Below are 18,250 nucleotides of genomic sequence, written 5' to 3'. Positions count from 1 at the left end.
ACATCACACACAAACGGGTACTAAAAGCACTAACGACCATTTAATCCCTGCATGCTCGGCATCATTTCCAGCCAGTGGGTGGGTCGCCACTGACTCGTGAAACATACCAGCCAAGAAGTTCTGCAAAGTCACCACCATTCACAAACAACACACTTCTCTCTCTCCCACCCTCACTTGTCGTTCCAGCACTCAGAGGGTGAAGTCACACTTTCTCGTCCCGGCTCGAAAGGCAAGTTGTTGGAACAATTTTCACTTTTTAACGTGGTTATTTTGCTTTACATTTCAATAATAGTACTCTTTTTTCTTTTCTAGGTGAACCCAAAACAAACATCTGTTCGGTATCTGGATTGGGATTTATCGGTTGTTCAACCTCACCTGTTCAATAACAATCTGTGCGTGGATATATCATCAAGATGACGCTCCTTCTCTCAGTGTTTTTTTACCTGTCAGTTGTTCAGATGTGTGTGGGGGATCAACCTTTGGAGGAAGTCATTGTAGTAAGTAAGTAAAAGGCATTTAATTGACAAAAAGATACAAAGTAAAAGTAGGAACTGAATAAATTAGATGCTAAAGTAATACGATGGGAAGATTAATTACTAGAATGGCTGATTTTAACAAGAAAAGGCACCATAGACGGGTTTTCATGCACAAACTTGGTGTATTGGTATGACACAATGGCAAAATGCAGTCTGGCTCAGGATTATGACTCAGAGGCTTTGGCACTGTGGGAAAAAATTGTCATCGCTGAGCTGTTATTTCTGTTGGCTGAGTGGAGTTGGGGTAGGGAGTCTCTTAGGAAGAATAATAATCACAGCTATTCAGCACCAAATGTGGTGAAAGAAAAAAAAGTAGATTAGATAGACTACGCGGCTGTTGAGTTGAAGTACAAGATGAAGTTTTTTCCGTCTGTTCTGTCGCCCAAAGGAGAAGCACCTCGATTGGGTGGCTGGACTGAGAGAAGTCCAGAATCACAGGAGGTTCAGGCAGCGACTCAGCACGCCGTCGACATGTTCAACACACATTCAAATGGCAGGAAGTTGTTCAAGCTGATTGCCATCACATCTGTGCAATCTCAGGTTGGCTTGCATGATGGAATTCTTGATGCAGTTGATCTTTTTTTTTTTTGGATGCACTTTGAAAACATGAAATGTTTTTGTCTCACTGCCCGATAGGTGACCAACGGCATCGACTACAAGATTGATGCAGTGCTGGGAAAAACCAAGTGCCTCAAGCGTGAAAATCATGACTTGAACAATTGCAAACTTGAGAAAAAGGTACAGTAAAAAAAAAAAAATATATATATATATATATGTGTGTATATATATTTTTTTAAATTAATTAATTAGTTTATTTTTGTTTGCTCCTGTGCAGCATCTCACGTGCCACTTTGAGGTGTCATTCAACCCCCGCAACGACAAACATGAGCTTCATACACGCAAGTGCAATAGGCTGCCAGCCAACAACATTCAAGCTTAATTTTTTTTCCCCCCTTTTGTATATCTTAACGTTTTGCTATGACGACTGAAAATGTTGCATGTGTCATGAGCAACTTACTAGGACACGACACATAAATAAAGTGCGTGGTTTATAACGAATCAAGGGAAGCGGGTAGTTGTTGTATGTCGGAATCATTTAATTATGTTAGAAATGCAAAAATGTACAAAAATCACTTTTTTACATACAACACTTTTTTTTTTTTATAACCGCAAGCCTCTTGGAAACATTTAAAGAAATATTTTTGAACTTGAGCTCATACTGAGAGTGCTGTGATTAGTTTTTAGCAAAATTTCTAATGCAGTGAAGAAGTAAAAAACATGTTATTTTTTTCTACTATGCACTTTTTAGTGTTAGACACTGGTCTCAATGTGAGGTGAAATCTTATTGCTCAGCATTCGGGACAGGACTCGGTGATGATTTTTATACCTAGAAGAAATACACACGCAAAACATATCTAGTATTAGTTCTTGCAGTATTACACATTTAGGTACAGGTGCAAAAAATGGAAAGAATAATCTGAGACTAACTTGCTAATAACCATTTGTATCTCCTTGTTCTCCTCTTCTCGCAAATTCAGTAGAACCTGCTCCAAGATAGGAAGCTCCAAGTTCAAATACTGAGCCACCTTGGAGATTATATCAGTGGGGGGGGGGGGATCAGTGATTTATTTTTACTCTGTGATTTTACTCGGCACACTCACATCATTGCTGACTTCCTCTTCATCCATGTCCATCAAAAATATCTTCATGGTGTCATCAGAGGGACCCTGTAGGATGCGTTCCCACAGCGGTTGATCTCTATTGGTCATCTTCCTCTTTTCTACACACAACAAAAAGGCAATCAAGCCTTTCATGATTTGAACTTTTTGATTTTAGTTTTCGACATTCCATCGGTATAACAACAAAAAAAAAACCTTACCGCCGCTCTGGTGAACGCAGTATAGTGCAAATTCTTGCGGGCCATTCTCAATCTGTGATGGGGAATCGAATTCTGTCAAAAATCTGTGAGGAAAGTGCTTTTCTGAATTCTGATTTCACCTTGAATTTGTTTAGTAGCTGTCCAATGACTTGGTTTGTGGTCATACTACTCGTAATGCGGACTTTGGTGGCTGTGCCGAAGGAAGGCGTGAAGATGGATGTCTAGCAAAAATGTGAGACATGGATGAGCAATCTTGCAGACCCCTGGTTACTAACACTCAAAAAAATATTCATTAGAAAACCACACAAAAATCTAAACCAAAACACAAACTGGTTCATGAAGCATATATGAAGCTTCATTTTCCCATTAGTGTATGTACGAAACCTTACTCGGGACGTACCTTGTAGTTGTAGAAGTGCCCATTGATCGAGAAGCGGTGCTGTCGCTCTCTCTCTCTTTGCGCCGCCGACTTGCCTCGACGATTCCTCCTCTTGACTAACGATGCATCGCTCATACATCGGAACAAATTAGACTCCAGCTCGTTGCTCTTCTGCCTCGAAGGACGCAGCGTTGTGGTCTCGTATACAGGCGCTTTGGAATACACACATAAAATAGTCGGATTGCAGTTCTAAATAATAAAAAATTAAATAAAAATTGTAAACCTGGTGGAGGGTTTTTAATTTCTGTTTCATGTGCTGTGCCGACAATCTCATCTATTTGATGGAGGTCGACATACTCCCCCCATCTTGACATGCCCCTAAAAAGACAAGTTTGTTAATTTCATTGAAGAATGTAAACAGAACAAGCACTTTTGAAAAAGTGGACTTTAACACAAAGCGCTGTGAGACGACAAAAGGCGAATTTGACGCTCTTAAATCTACTCAACCTTCTGTTTTCAAGCGGGCTGACTGGGCTGATCGGGTCGGGTGAGGTCAGGGAAGCAAAAGGTGTCATTTGTTTCTCATCCTGGATTTTCAGTCGAATAGGTCTTCGGATTCCCCAGCAGATATTTAGGAATCCTTCTACGATCACTTCGTCGTCATTACTCTGATTTAGAATCAACAAACAATAGCGTCAGGAATGTATCAGTACAATGCATAAAAAATAATTTCTACCTGGGAGTAACTGAGATGAAGTTGAATCTGATCCTTGAGGAAGCAGTTGTAGGTGCTTATCAACGACAAAAACTCTGCTCTAAAAACAAAAATAGAAAGTCCAAAGGTCAACTTGAAATGGATTCCCGATTGTTTGCTAGGAGTCAACCCACCTGGACAAAGTCCTCCCATCTCCCGCCTGGATGATCGGAGGAAGACTTGCCTCATTCATCTCGGACGGCATCAACTCCTGCACAAAAATAACCCCCACATGAGCTTGGAAAAAGAATCAAAACGCTGCGGACGTCACATGCTCCTATAAATAGATTCATTCTCACATTGGATAAATCTATTTAACGTCCCCCACCTCCGTTCTTGGATTTCTTCTGCTTTGTTCTCTTTGTGTCAAGTATTTCTTCTCAGTCTCTGTCTGTGTAGTTCTAGTGTTATATTTATCCTCTTCTCTTCTCTCTCTCCGTCCCAGCCGTCACTCTCTCTTGAAGAGAGTTAATAACAGTACTCCACCCAGTAACCAGTGATGACAGTGTACGCTGTTTATCCCTCAGCAACATTGGAATCGTTCGCACCAGTGCTGTCTCTTTGCATTGGTTCCTTTATTTTTTTTCTTTCTGCCTTTCTCACTGGTGACACATCTTAGCCGTTTGGCTTCTGTGCAGTGCTGTCTCAGCATGTTTGCTGCTAAGAAACATGCCAGGTATTTGCTAGTTGTCGCCAATAACCATCTGGCTGACTTTTTCACACTGTGCATTTCACGCAACATTTAAAAGGCCTGTTGTTTGATTTTAGTGTGGGGGGGGGGGGAATCTGGTTTTGCATGAAATTCTGTGGGAAAGATTTATGAACAGAAATAATTATTCAGATTTTTTTGGGTAATACAATTTTTTCTCATGGGTGAAAAATTCTGTTATTAAATAGGCGGAACTGATTTTGATATATATGTTCGGTATATGGAAAAAAAAGAGACTTATAAAATGAAGATAAGTTGTGTTGCCAACTTGCCAGAGTAAGGAACATTTGAGGACAAAGTAATAAAAATACTTTTCCCTTTGCAGTAAACTTGATTTGATAATAGTGTATCTGTATATTAACTAGAATTGACTTCCCTATTATGTCAGCAGAGGGAGTAAGAGTATCAAACTGAAAAGCTTCAAGTCAGATTTTTTTTTTAAATAAATCCTTTTTTGTACCCAATAGAATGCACACAGAAAGTCAATATGTTAATTGATTTGCATTACAGGATATACATGTAAAGCCTTCTCTCCCTCCCACCCCCCTTGTGTTTGTGTTGATGATGTGAGAGTGAACTTGGTCTCTGTCAAGTCTTAACAAGTAGGTTTCAAGGCCTGGAGCAAAAATATCACACCCATGGTGATCCCACCTACGTTGACTGTGTGAGTGTGTGTGTGTGTCACAAACATGTTGATCAAAAAGCAGTTGTGAAACTTTTGTTCTTTATGCAAAACAATGTTTGTGTGTTCCAGCACAGGGCAGGAAACATAAAAAGAAAGTCATCTTTACAGCTTTGTTATTTTTAATGGCCAGGTATAAATTATACTACAAAGCAAAATGATTCCTGATCACAAATTGTCAGCTGTAATATTTTCCACAATGAAATAAAAGGTGTATGCTGTGTAGAGTTGTAAAGCAGGAAAGGAGGTCGAGTAAAAGGAGACACACCCAGTTTCTTTACCCCGCCCCTATCATCTTTCTCTTACAAGTCCCTAATATTAATTTTAGTTTTAGTTACTCACTAGTTTTAATATGACATAATATAAGAATAGTATGAACGACAGAATCTCATCTTAAACATCCATCCGGGGGAAGCACCTGTTTATTTCAAAGTAGAACCGATTCTAAACCGAAACCAAAAAATCAGTGTATGTAAATTACCTGTGCAGTACTTTTTATATAAAAAGACAAAAAAAAGGTGTGTGATACAAAAAATCAGTCCTACCTGACGATCAATTTATCCTCCCAATGACTTTCATGTTTGATGTCTTCTACCATGTGTGTTTTGATAGGGCCAGAGTGCAGCACGAGGAGCACATGTGGAGCTCAGGTATCAAAATGCAACAGTTGGTTAATCATTGGAGGAGGAGAAATGGAAGAAAGGTAGGGCGGAAGGTAGGGCACCACTAACCCAACTTGCTTTTTTTTTTTTTTTGGTGGACTGTGTGTGTGTGTTGATTTGCATGATTAAAATATAGCTTGTCATTTATACATTGCATTGAAATGTATACTTATTTACACAATATTCATATAAGTCATACTTGTTTTACGACTTAAACAAAGAATGCATAGTTGAGTAATTTCCTGCCATTAAAGTCCCTACATTGTAAAACAGACACAAGTTAAAAATAGCCCTATAGCACCACCCAGTGGTTAAATAATTTAAAACATGTTTTGACCCTAGAGGGCATTGTGAGGACCATTTGTTCTCAGTAGCCTGCTACTCCATACCAATATTCACAACAAGCCTCAGGCACGAATATTATAATAATATTCAGTATATTATCGGGTAAATATTTGTCACCGGGACACAAAACTTGAAAAGCTGTATCTCAGCAATGTGCAAAACGAGTCTGACTAATCTCTTAAAAAGGTACAACAATAGTTGACTACATGTGACGTAAGAAGAATGAAAAGCCAATGAAGTGGCATTCCTTTCCTAAAATAAATCCAAGCATAAATTCCTTCGGGCAACAGGTGGACACTAAGGCCTCCTGCAACATATATGCAAAATAAAACATATATGTAAGTATCATTTATTGTTTAAATGCTCATGGTCCCATTTCTCGTCATATGTCGCTTTGTCTTCTTGTTCCCGCAAAGTCTAATTGCAATTGTTTGGTGTGCTTGTGTTCTGACTTGATGAGTCAATCTTATAAACAGCGGTTCTGCAACAGCGAAGCCTTTGGAGCTTTGCGTGTGGCTCCAAACTCTGCATGTGAGGTTAGCAAGCAGCTGCAGCTGTCACTCAAAATTTTAACACACGTTGGGTGAGCTGGTCACTAGGAAAGCATGGCCGCCTGACGACTAACGGCCATATCGAAGAAACGAGAGGGGATGGGAATATAAAACGTACGTTTAGGAATAAGTCAAACTGGGCCCGGGTGGCTCATTTCCAGGATGAAAACTGTTGGAGTCATTTTCGTTTTGGAGATTATCTCTCTTCTGGTTTTGGTCGGGTTGAGTAATGGTATCCAGAGAGGTAAGCGGAGCCAACATTTGTTGGATGTTTTTAATGTGACTTTGGAAGCAAATGTGATTGGCAAGTTCATAGCTGCAGCGTACTTGGTGATTGCATTTAGTTTGCTTGATTATCACTGCAAAAATCAAAACAAATATTTGGTGTTCTTTGGCTGCACTATGCTTGCTATCTGAAGGCTTCCAATGTGTGTGTGTGTGTGTGTCACCCTGAGATCACCTGCTGATCAGCACATCCTGCAAGGGCAAGGCGGGAGGTGTTTATTGACCAACATAGCCCAGACAACAACAAAATCAAAGCAGTTTCAAATTGCTAAAAATGCAAATTGCAAAAATGCTCACATGATTTTACAGTTTAGTTGTGATGAATAACTTCCATCCAACCTTCATGTTTCTGACTGAAAGAATGCCACAAATAAAATCAATGTGTCCCGTAAAAGAACTTTTTATTGGCTTCTTTGACGACGGATAATTGCAAAAGAGTGTGCGCGAACATTGCTAAGATGACTTGAAATCTGCACTCGCTGACTCATTTCAGTTCTTTTGCGTGATTGTTTGAACACAACAAGCATGTTCCCAATAAGCTAACATCTGAATCTCTGCCACAAAAACAAATCCGCTCTGTTTTGCATGACAGTGTCAAAGACAACTGATTATGTATCAAAAATGGAAAACCCCTGCAGGGTAAATGGAAATGTCCTGCAAGGTAGATTGTAAATTACCACACAGCTATATACTTTATTTATTTATATTTATTTATATTTATTTTTTTAAATATTTATATTTATTTATTTATATTTATTTATTATTTTATTTAATTTTTTTATTTATAATAAATAAAATAAAAATGACATAATTAATAGTCAAGACTGTGCTTCCTCTTTTTCTAGCACCTCGTATTGTCACATTATTGGAGACGGTGGATGTCCTCCTGGATCACAATGCGACCTTCATCTGTGAGGTAGAATCTCGACCGTCAGCAGACATCACATGGACCAAAAATAACCAGCCCATAATGTAAGTTCAAACATCTTGATAAGTTTCAAAATCCAAGAGACGGCCACTTGTCACATTGCTGTTCGAACCAATACAAACGTTTTCTGTTGACGTCTGTGCGTTCTTCATGGCCATTCTGGGTTTACGCCTGAACATGTGGCGGAATCCTTTTATGCACATGTGGCTGTTGTTTTTCATTACAAACACTTGACAGCCATCTCACGGGATTCACGGACATACTACAATATTTTGGTTCTTCAAAGAAAATACTGTTTCCTTGGAAACGGGGCCTTGGAGAATGATCAGGATATTATCATTAGCAGTCAACCACCTCTGAGAGAAAGATTACAGAAATTGGCCATTTCGTAATTGGTAATTCATTTTCCTTTTCTGTCCTATTAGGTACTACGACTCCAGGTACCTTACACGCGAACAGGGACAAATGCTTCTCATCCCTCACGTAAGAGAAAATGACAACGGAGAATACTGCTGCCTTGCCAGTAACGGAATTGGAGAGCCAGCCAAGAGCTGTGGAGCGCTGCAGTTAAAAATGAGTATGTCTGCCATGATAGCAGAACCTTTTTAGTATCCCTGAAATAAATGTCCTTTTTTTGAACCAGAGCCACAAATCAAGCGCCATCCCACGAATGTGACTCTTTTGGTCGAATCCAAAGCAGTACTACCCTGCGTTACCCTCGGTAACCCAAAACCAGACATCACCTGGCTTAAAGACGATGAGCTCATTAAGGTAAAAGTTCCCTACCTTTGTCTTTGGGATGTAATCATGTTAATGTAAACGTCTCACAGGTCAGTGATCGTGTTAATATTCTGGACTACGGCGCACTCAAGATCAATTATATTCAGAAGGAAGACGCGGGGCAGTATCGATGTGTGGCGAGAAATAGCTTCGGTTTGGCATTTTCCAAGCCTGTCACCATTGAAGTTCAAGGTAAGTGTTCAAACCCACACAAGCACGGGTAGAATGAAGCTTCGAATTTGCTTCGTGAACCAGTTGTATTTTTTTGAAACCTAAATGATACTGTTGGTTAAAATGAAGTGGGAAAGAATCGGCTAGTTGTTGAACAGAGAGAGCCATCTAGAGGAGAGAAAAAGTACAACTGATTCATGAAGCACAATTGAAGCTTCATTTGCCCATTAACGCCAAAATGCCAATTCTAAATTGTGAGGCAGATTTATAAATCTTTTTTTTTTTTTGCTTACTCCTTTTACTATTGGAACCAAAATTTCAACATGCCAATAATTTGTCGTATTTTTTTAATTGTACATGTGTGATCTGTCTGTGCAGCTCCAGCGCGAATCCTAAGAGTTCCCAAGGAGAAAAGAGTCGCATATGGCAGCCAAATATCTCTGGAGTGTAACGCCACTGGAAATCCAATCCCCACCATCACCTGGTTAGAAAATGGGAATACAGTGAGTGTACTGCACGGGGCTCCTGACTAATGCGGTAAACCCGTCTGCTTGGTTTGAACCCCGTTTCCAATTTTAACACATTGACACATGCTGGTCGCAACTTATTTTAAAGCCTCAGTTTTATGTGAGGGAATATTTTCACTTTTTAATGACCGGCTCATTGTGACTATTGGAAAGTAATTCACAATGTCATGCAAATTTCAATGTCCCAATCGTGTACATATCGAGTTTGCACTAGCTTGTCAGGAAAGAATTACGATGAAATGCAAATGCGGTGGAGCATTCCGAGCCAAAACAATGATGGGCTCAGATATTGTGGAATATTTCTCTGAAAGATTTTACAAGTTTGTTTTTTATTGACTGAAGTGAAAGAAATGATTCATTATCCACTGTCAATTGTAATCTCATTTGAGCATAGTTTAGGTTTATAACTAAAAAAAAAAAATCATATTTGCCAGCAAGGCAAAAAGCATTAAGTATGGAATTGTGGGCAGACATAGACATTATTATAATGTTTTGGCAGGCTTGGGTGCTTGTTAAAAAAAACTGATGACTTGCCAGAAATGCTTGTAAATATGGTTTGTGTGTCTGAATGTGCATGTGTTAAAATATTTCCCGGCAGCCTGTTAATTTAAGTGATCGCAGCCATGTTGGCTCAAGCTCATCCACAGAACAGAATGCATAAAGTAAAATCATTTGTTGACCCTTTTCAAGATCTCTGGTGCTTCAGTCGATGAGACCTTGGTCGGAGAAGTGGTTTTGTCGGTTCTAAGGGTGACGGTGAATAAACCGGCTCTTTACACGTGCTTGGCCTCAAACAGACACAGCGCCGGGGCCAACACCGTCAAAGCCACGGCCAGAGTGACTGTCGCAGGTGACTATTAAATTCTTCACTTGGATCTTTGAATTAATCGGATTTATCCGAGGAGCGTCAACAATTTAACTCACAAGCTTGTGTTATGTTAGCTGCTCAAAGTGGCTTCAGCTGTTTATTTTTTTTTCTCCTCCCAGACCATTTGTTACAGTCACCTTAAAGACCACACACATTGACCAATAGACAATCACTTCCTGGTTCTTGAGTCTTCCACTATGCTAGATGAGGATCATTTTTGGTTTTCTCTTCCAGGCAAGACTAAATGCTTCTTTTGTCTTTCCTTCCTCTTCTTTCCATGATGGTTCTCCTTCAACCGACATCTTGTGGATTTTGCCACTTCCCTATAGAATGGAGGTAAGTCTAAAAGTTTGGGAATATGATTCCAGTCTGCTTTAGTAATATTGACATACTGATAGGGGATCTCCTCGTGATGTCAACATATGGTTGCGAGTTGAATGTGAAGTGCGCTAAACCGCAACATGACCACAATTACCACATGTGGACAGTCAAAGTGCAGACAGCGTGAAGAAAATGAGGAGAAATATTTTTGGGCTAAAGTCAGACTTATTCTAGTCAGAAATATTTACAGATGTTGTTTTGGAAACTGTATTTCTCTTCGTTAGTATGTTTTTGAAATAGGACTAAAGGGGATCAGTCGGTGGGGGTCATGTGATCAGTGTGTGTTGCCACATCTGCACATTGGATTCAGACAGAGTCATGGCAAAGGTATTAGTGAGATAACGGTCATGGTGGGAATTGTTAGATTTATGTCTTTTAGCTTTACGTTGATGCTTTGATTTCAAAACTAACCAGACTCCCCAGGAGGCCGCATCTGGAGTCTGTAAGATGAAGAAAAGAAAAGGGAGAACTGCTGGACAGGCAGTTCACAATCATCTCAATGTAGAAATAGCCCAAAAATTTAAAAATGTCATTTAATTGTTCGAATTACTCGTCTACAAAGATTATTTCTAATTCTGATAATGGAATGAAATAAATCACTGACTTTATGTGTCCTTTGGATTTTTTAACAGACTCTACAAGGGTGTAGCGGGATTCTGCAGCGCGTATCGAGGGGATGTGTGCCGAGCAATTTTACGGGAAGATTCCCTTGTTTTCTTCAACACTTCCATGTCTGACCCAGAGGACATGCAAGAGTACCTGATTCAGACCTGGTGGACCGAGTTTGAAGGACTCGGGAAACTCTGTGGCCCTGCAGTGCGTTCTCTCCTCTGTCATAGCGCCTTCCCTGATTGTAATCCATCAGGTTTGGGACCTGCACCCAAAGCTGTCTGCAGGTAGCCGCTTTATTTTCCAAATTATTCTTAACATGATTTATAATCGTTGTTGGGTTTTTACTACAGGGAGCATTGCTTTGCAGTGAAGGAGCTGTATTGTCATAAGGAATGGGCGATACTAGACGGCAGCATGTCCGTCCAGCCTGGACTCTTCGGTCCCGCCGCAGACTCCAACACACCCCGATTGTTGTTGCCTAAATGTCAAACTTTACCGAGTCTCCATTCAGACCCCGATGCCTGCACTCGGGTTCCTTTTGTGGGTAAGTCATTAAAACATTTCATCATGTGCAGGCTGCAAATTACATTTGAAATTGTAGCTGCTGCCCTCTTGTGATTAATTTATAATCGGGACTCAAATCGAATCAGGAATCGAAATCAGAAACTATATAAGAATTATCCGTCATTTTTTACCTATAGAAACTACTAGTGGTATCGGTACTTGGTATCGGTATCAATTCACTATTCAAGATTTAATTACTCGCAGTGCAACATCCCTATTCGACATGATTAATTTAATTTTTCTTTATTCCAGACATCAAGAAAGATCAAATGACAAGTAAGTGTGGCTATGCTAATATTATACAATCAGAAAAACGAACCACTTTAAATAACAACTTTTCTTTTTGTGTACCAACAGCAACATGTTACCGTGACAGAGGGCGTTTTTACCAAGGTCGCGTCAACGTGACAAGGTCAGGGATACCCTGTCAGCCGTGGGACCAACAGGTACTCATTTGCAAGTGTGTGTACTGTAATAGAAATACTTAAATCGTAAATACCGGCCTGCATGTAATCAATACATGATGGGAGATGATTCTGAGTGAACATTTTGCCGTCAAACTCTTTTGCAATACCTTCAAGATAGCATATGGAAATAATCACCTCTGTCATCCAGCGATACAAAGTATCACATTTATAACAAGCTTTAAAATCAATTTAGTCCAATCCGAGTCATCAGACTGATTTGTGTGCGTCTGTGTTTTCTATCTGGCTCTTTCCCGGAAAAGAAAGTGTGTAATGTACAAACACTCCCAATGGGCTAAAAGCTGCTTTATGTTTTTATGACTTTGCTGGGTAAAAATAGTCTCTTTGGATGAACTCTTACTTCTCTCCTGTGCAGTGTGTGTGTGTGTATGTGTGTGCGCTGAGAGTCCTGTCACTTCCTGTTTCTGGAAGCAATTAGCTTTCACACGCAAATCTCGCACCTACAACACACACTCATTTACTCACGTACATGTTATCGTACATGGTTGTCACGACGCAATTCTCCGAAAATCGTTTTGCGTGTATAGTTTTCACGCCGTGATGCTTTTGTGTGCTTCCAATGTTGCGTGTGTGTTTCTTTTGAGTTTCTAAGGAGTAGCCCAAATGTTCCCCTTGCAGTACTGAATCGACTGCCAATTACGTTTCGCAATCCTTCATCCCCTTGTCACCCGAGTCATGCAGTGACACGTTCTGAGGTCATGTTTTACATCTGTCTGCAATCTTTTTAGGATTCGTCATAATATTTGATGAGGGCAGGGTGAAATAATCAATTTTTGAAATGCCGCAATTCCTCAATGACCAAGCGTTGAATGTGATTTTTTTTTTATTGCAGGTTTTTAGTTTTGTATAATGATGATTTAGCAGTTTTGGCATAGTCGGGAAACTTCACTCATTCAGCTATTGCAGCCAAAGCACTTTATGGCTTTATAATGGTAATATATTTAACTATTGTTCACGCCGCATCAAAGCGCCATATGTTCAATATTTAAGTTGGCCAAACTCTCGACAACCTGTGCCATTATCAAAACATAATCTTCCCCAGTGGCTCCAACGAGATCTCCTAAGGTCCACTTAAGTTGATCTCTGAACCTGTTTTGTGTGTGTTCTTAAGTCTTATGAAACCCATATGGACTCTTTTTGAGTCTCTAGACTAATCAAACATAAAGGAAAATAAATGTATGGTAATTCCATTTTACCTCAGATCGTAAAAATAGAATAATTAGTCTGATTATTCTTTCTGTTGTCCGATAGGCTCCTCACCAGCACCGCTTGTCCGTGGATGCTATTCCAGAGTTAAAAAATTCGGATAACAATTGTAGGAACCCGGGAGGAATCAGCGACAAGCCGTGGTGCTACACCTCAAATCCCAACGTACGCTGGGAGTATTGCGCTGTACCACAGTGTGGGGAAGCAGGCGCAGGATCAGGTAACTCAAAAAAAAAACTGAGGACAGCAACATATGTGGACACAGCTGAGGCAATATAAGAATATCTTTATTTTATTTTATTATTAATTCTATTTAGGCTATGTGTCAGTGGCTAAGCAGGATCCAGCGGGGCCTCATCACCTCCCTCCCACGACGGCATCATCTCCAGCATACTCCATGTCTGTCATCATTATCATCCTGACCGTAGTTGCTGCCGCCATCTTCCTCACCATCGTGATTCTTGCATGTCGCCGGCGGAGAAAACATTGGAGGCAACAAAAGCGGTAAAAAAAAATGTTCCTGACTCCAAAATATGTTCTTGACTAACTCATCCCATGCAGGGCGATGGAGACCCCAACAATGTCGACGCTTCCTTCAGAGCTCATACTGGACCGACTGCACCCCAACCCTATGTACCAACGGGTTCCTTTGCTTCTCAATTCCAAATTGTTGGCTCTTGAGTACCCCAGGAATAATATCCAATATGTTCGAGATATTGGAGAGGGAGCTTTTGGGCGAGTCTTCCAAGCAAGGTAAGATCCAACTATGAGGTCACTGTAGTGATAAACAAAACCTGACCAGATTTTTGGTCTTCTTAATGTGGTTCTAGAAGTTCTTGCATATTTGAGTGACAGTCTGTAATTGTTGCAGAGCGCCGGGGTTGCTACCGATGGAACCTTTCACAATGGTGGCTGTGAAGATGCTGAAGGAAGAAGCCTCAGCAGACATGCAAAATGATTTCCAGAGGGAGGCAGCACTCATGGCTGAGTTTGACCATCCCAACATCGTGCGACTTCTAGGTAAGAATTCACACCAGGATTTCTCATTGTGGGACTGAACGCCAGAGTATTCACTTAAAAGGGAAGCAGAAAGCTAAATGCAAAACCAGATCTTGGAAAACTCCAAGTAGGAGGAATAAATGTTCTGGAGTGAGGAATGATCACTCGAATACTTGTTTTGTTTGGTTTTACTTCAATACTAATGTGAATACTAACTTCTATGGATCAATAGACTATTAGAAATCAACAAGGGGATGACTTGATCAATTATTCAGTAGGCTTTTATTCCAAAAAGCAAGAAATGACCTCATGATTATACTTTTAGCACTTAGATGCACACGTTCACAGCAGGATTGATTTCTTCAGTTAAAATGTTTGCTTTATTTCATTTTAATTCATGTGTCCAACTGTTCAATGTCTCAATATGTTTTATAACTTTTTAATTTTTTAATAATGTTTGATAAGGAAAACTTTCAAAATGTCATTTTTTATAATAACTATTATTGTAATAATTATAATAATAATAATCATGAAAATAATCATGATTATTATTATTATTATTAATATTATCATTAGTGTACCAAGAATGCCGCAGACATTTTTGAATTCTTTTAAATTCCTGCATTTCCTAAAAGTTAATGAGTCCCAGGAGAACAGAAGGATAATTTATAAATTGGCTGCATTTACAGTCCTGAGCTATTAATGCAAAACTGTAGATCCACTATGCGTTGCGTTTATTTATGAACGGGCACACATCACAGATGGTTTTGTCTGTGTTTATGTCTACCCCCAATATTTATTTACCTTTTCCCCGTGAATGAAACCATTCTGTGATATACCGTAGAAGAGAAAATAACTTCAGTCGGTGAGATTAATGACATCACTAATGTGCTTATGTGGCCGAGTGTCCTTGTTTGTTCTCGCAAACCTCCGTGGTGGGAAATCGCTGAGCTCAAATGATCAAAAGCGAACTACACAAAGTCTGTATGCTTTCATTCCGCAGGCGTATGCGCCGTGGGTAAACCCATGTGCCTGATGTTTGAGTACATGGCCCAAGGCGACCTCAACGAGTTCCTGCGTCGTCGTTCCCCGACTCGATCCGTACGAACGCTCAGCCGCGCCAGCGTATCTGGTCGCAGTTTTTCTTCAGAAATGGAAGCGGGGTCCCTCACTTGCCCCGAGCAACTGTCCGTATCCAAACAGATCGCCGCCGGGATGGCCTACCTATCGGAACGCAAGTTTGTCCACCGGGACCTTGCCACGAGAAATTGCCTCGTCGGGGAGGAAATGGTGGTGAAGATTGCAGACTTTGGCCTCTCCAGGAACATCTACTCAGCCGATTACTACAAAGCCAATGAAAACGACGCCATTCCCATTCGCTGGATGCCCCCAGAGTCAATTTTCTATAACCGTTACACCACTGAATCAGATGTTTGGGCCTACGGCGTGGTCTTATGGGAGATCTTCTCCCACGGCATGCAGCCGTATTATGGCATGGGACATGAGGAAGTCATTTACTATGTCAGGGATGGTCATATCCTTTCCTGCCCTGAGAACTGCCCTCTGGAACTGTATAATCTAATGAGGCTTTGTTGGAGCACACACCCATCGGATCGGCCCAGCTTCAACAGTATACATCGAATTCTGGAGCGGATGCATCAAAACATGCAGAGTGAAAATGATGATGCTGAGGATGACTGTTGATTTTTTTTTTTCTCATTAACTTTGACCTCGACTATTGCAAGATGGGTTAGATACTGTATTGAACTAGAACATTTTGAAAATACCTTTGTGTAGAATTGTGTGTTTTTTTTTATAATATACTGTAATATATAGCACTAAGCATTTAATGTGATACCCTTTTTATTGACAGCAAATTGAAAAAAATCCTTTTTACATTTAATAAAATTATGTGAATCCATTTACATATAGCGTTTAGTTTTTTTCATACTACCAAATTAGGGACAACTTTTTGTTTTGGGTTTTTTCGTTCCAGCACTGATGATGGGCAAATGAAGCTTCAAATGTGCTTCATGAACCAGTTGTATTTTGACTCCTCTAGATGGCACCTTTTCTACGGTGATTTACCATTTCTAAAACCGACAGTGCCATCTAGAGAAGTAAAAAAAAACTTGTTCATGAAGCAAATTTGAAGCCTCATATCCGCTGCTATCCAAAATCCATGCACAGCGATAAATAAATAAGTTTATACTCTATAAAAGTAAAACAGCTGACAAATATTTTTCTAATTTTCTTGCTTACTTCAGACTAAAGTACCTTCATTTCAGCAGTCCTTCTATTCCCTGCACTCTGCTACACCTCACAGATAGCAAATGCAAACCAGAGGGGCCCTGTCTGTGCCGCTGTGTCTGGTGTGGCTTTTGTGGTAAGCGTGTGGCAAGACAGAAAAAAGATTCTAAATACACAGACACGGCCACAGCAAATGACACGTGTGCAAAAACGTTATTTAAAAGCTACTTTCAGCGTTATTTGGGATTTGAAACGTATGCTGAGACAAGCACATAATACTCTAACAAATTACACTATGGCTTGATTTTCATAGCCATTATGCTGATGAAAGTAATTTGAGGACGGAGAAGCAAGTAAAACCAACAAGAAAACCGCTGGGAATGATTTTAAGGGGTTGTAACGGACATATTTTGGTGATATTTCATAGCAGGCGTGCGTCCAGCTTGGCGGTGTGTGAGTTTGAGTGAGGGGGTTGGGACTTCGGATGTTAAGAGTAAACTGTTTACAATATGGAGATGGCAGTGTCCAGTTTGGCCTCTTCTCCCTGATCTAAATTGTTTTCGTCACTTTTTTCCTCCCCTCCTACTCCTTTTTTCCGTCCGCACTTTGACTCCTCTATCACCGAATTGGGTCATTTAAGCTTACCATGATGATACTCGGGAATATCAGTCACTCAACCGATCGGTGGAATAAGCTCCCGCAAACAAAAGACTTGATCTAGATGGACTCTCTAACCTTCCTATAATCGCTCCGGCTGTCACTGTGAAACAATTAGAGGAATTGTTCCCAAAAATCACTTCCTGTTTTGTCATTAAAATCACCCCGCCGTACAATAGACCGACTTCTCCGCTCCATAGAAACGGGGACAATGTTCCAAAGGAAGTCAGATGCGGTTTATGTGTTGAAAATGTCGGAACCCTTCTGCGAAAGTTCAGCAATTCCTAAGCCATGTTAACGGCTTCATTTCTCATATCTTGTTTTTCACATTTCTAATAGATTTTCTTGGCAACTGGACTTGCTGGGTTGGCCAATTCAAATATTGAATGGAGAAATAAAAATCTCCCCATGCAACGGGGAACTTGGAGCAAGCATGCTGGGAAGCGAGGAAAGCGTCTGTATTGACATTGTAAGGAAGATATGACACGGCATTCACTCAGTGACTGCACACAGGAACACGTTTGGGTGGCTGCGCCTGCCTCCGATTGGCTCGTTTGGGGAGCCACGGGAAGTGGCCAGGCATATATCAGTCAACTGGAGGCTAACACTCCAATTTTGTGGAACAATAAACATGGCAGTGTGTGTTGAACACACACATCTGCAATGTTGTTTGCGCTTTGTGGCTGTTCAGCTGGCTGCGACATTTAGTGTGTTTATATAAAAATATCAAATTTGGACTCATTTATTTGAATCAGTCGGATCAATGCAATATTGAGTGAGAATTTTATTTAAGGGAAACACACATCACCTTCGCCCCATATTGTGTCGTAACCTTCACGGCCAAAGACTCCGAGCCTTGTTTTTACTTGTCAGGCATTAGAAAGGATTGTAATGTCATGTGCATATTTAAAGTAACTCAGCCATAATACCATAACATACACACACACGTACGCTTTCTGGTTTTTCATCTCTTATGGGGACCTTGGACAGGTTCTTAGTACTCTCTTGTGGGCAAGGGATGTGGAATGCCAATGAACCTG

General features: G+C 40.3%; 3 protein-coding genes across 4 annotated transcripts; 2 read left to right on the top strand and 1 right to left on the bottom strand.

Moving 5' to 3' along the window:
* The first annotated feature begins 87 nt into the window (after positions 1–87).
* Positions 88–1,595, top strand: LOC148389482 (cystatin). The gene is made up of 5 exons (XM_088391652.1): positions 88–229; positions 313–501; positions 925–1,076; positions 1,173–1,274; positions 1,372–1,595. Exons 2-5 carry the CDS (start codon positions 414–416, stop codon positions 1,474–1,476), a joined length of 447 nt encoding a protein of 148 aa, XP_088247778.1. The 5' UTR covers positions 88–229; positions 313–413; the 3' UTR covers positions 1,477–1,595.
* A 17-nt stretch (positions 1,596–1,612) lies between these two features.
* On the bottom strand, positions 1,613–5,620 carry rassf6 (Ras association domain family member 6). 2 transcript variants are annotated; one of them, XM_088391650.1, is made up of 11 exons: positions 5,485–5,620; positions 3,683–3,759; positions 3,531–3,609; positions 3,302–3,462; positions 3,078–3,172; positions 2,816–3,006; positions 2,535–2,636; positions 2,416–2,467; positions 2,198–2,316; positions 2,025–2,122; positions 1,613–1,951 (listed from the first exon to the last, which is right to left on the bottom strand). In XM_088391650.1, exons 2-11 carry the CDS (start codon positions 3,751–3,753, stop codon positions 1,924–1,926), a joined length of 996 nt encoding a protein of 331 aa, XP_088247776.1. In that variant the 5' UTR covers positions 3,754–3,759; positions 5,485–5,620; the 3' UTR covers positions 1,613–1,923. The 2 variants fall into 2 exon arrangements, with proteins under 2 accessions (XP_088247776.1, XP_088247775.1); XM_088391649.1 differs by having other exon boundaries at positions 1,613–1,923.
* A 232-nt stretch (positions 5,621–5,852) lies between these two features.
* On the top strand, positions 5,853–16,228 carry musk (muscle, skeletal, receptor tyrosine kinase). The gene is made up of 17 exons (XM_088391653.1): positions 5,853–6,741; positions 7,628–7,754; positions 8,136–8,287; positions 8,354–8,481; positions 8,541–8,682; positions 9,040–9,164; positions 9,879–10,038; positions 10,386–10,392; positions 11,070–11,333; positions 11,400–11,593; positions 11,866–11,889; positions 11,971–12,059; positions 13,350–13,524; positions 13,622–13,808; positions 13,866–14,057; positions 14,176–14,324; positions 15,307–16,228. Exons 1-17 carry the CDS (start codon positions 6,660–6,662, stop codon positions 16,005–16,007), a joined length of 2,898 nt encoding a protein of 965 aa, XP_088247779.1. The 5' UTR covers positions 5,853–6,659; the 3' UTR covers positions 16,008–16,228.
* The last annotated feature ends 2,022 nt before the right edge of the window (positions 16,229–18,250 follow it).

Source organism: Syngnathus floridae, chromosome 12 (genome assembly GCF_059516105.1).
Source record: "Syngnathus floridae isolate MCC-2025c chromosome 12, RoL_Sflo_1.0, whole genome shotgun sequence".
Lineage (NCBI taxonomy): Eukaryota > Metazoa > Chordata > Actinopteri > Syngnathiformes > Syngnathidae > Syngnathus > Syngnathus floridae.
Note: the sequence above shows the minus strand (reverse complement) of the source record. Positions and strands in the feature narration are given on the sequence as shown.

Excerpts from the sequence above, each read along its gene's own strand:
- rassf6 (XM_088391649.1), bottom strand. The coding sequence starts at position 3,753 with ATGCCGTCCGAGATGAATGAGGCAAGTCTTCCTCCGATCATCCAGGCG. Across the intron at positions 2,468-2,534 it reads AGCTACTAAACAAATTCAAG|ATTGAGAATGGCCCGCAAGA; the intron begins GTGAAATCAGAA and ends TCCCCATCACAG. Across the intron at positions 1,924-2,024 it reads ATACAAATGGTTATTAGCAA|GTATAAAAATCATCACCGAG; the intron begins GTTAGTCTCAGA and ends TATTTCTTCTAG.
- musk (XM_088391653.1), top strand. The coding sequence starts at position 6,660 with ATGAAAACTGTTGGAGTCATTTTCGTTTTGGAGATTATCTCTCTTCTG. Across the intron at positions 11,890-11,970 it reads CAAGAAAGATCAAATGACAA|CAACATGTTACCGTGACAGA; the intron begins GTAAGTGTGGCT and ends GTGTACCAACAG. Across the intron at positions 13,809-13,865 it reads CATTGGAGGCAACAAAAGCG|GGCGATGGAGACCCCAACAA; the intron begins GTAAAAAAAAAT and ends CATCCCATGCAG.
- LOC148389482 (XM_088391652.1), top strand. The coding sequence starts at position 414 with ATGACGCTCCTTCTCTCAGTGTTTTTTTACCTGTCAGTTGTTCAGATG. Across the intron at positions 502-924 it reads GGAGGAAGTCATTGTAGTAA|GAGAAGCACCTCGATTGGGT; the intron begins GTAAGTAAAAGG and ends TGTCGCCCAAAG. Across the intron at positions 1,275-1,371 it reads ATTGCAAACTTGAGAAAAAG|CATCTCACGTGCCACTTTGA; the intron begins GTACAGTAAAAA and ends GCTCCTGTGCAG.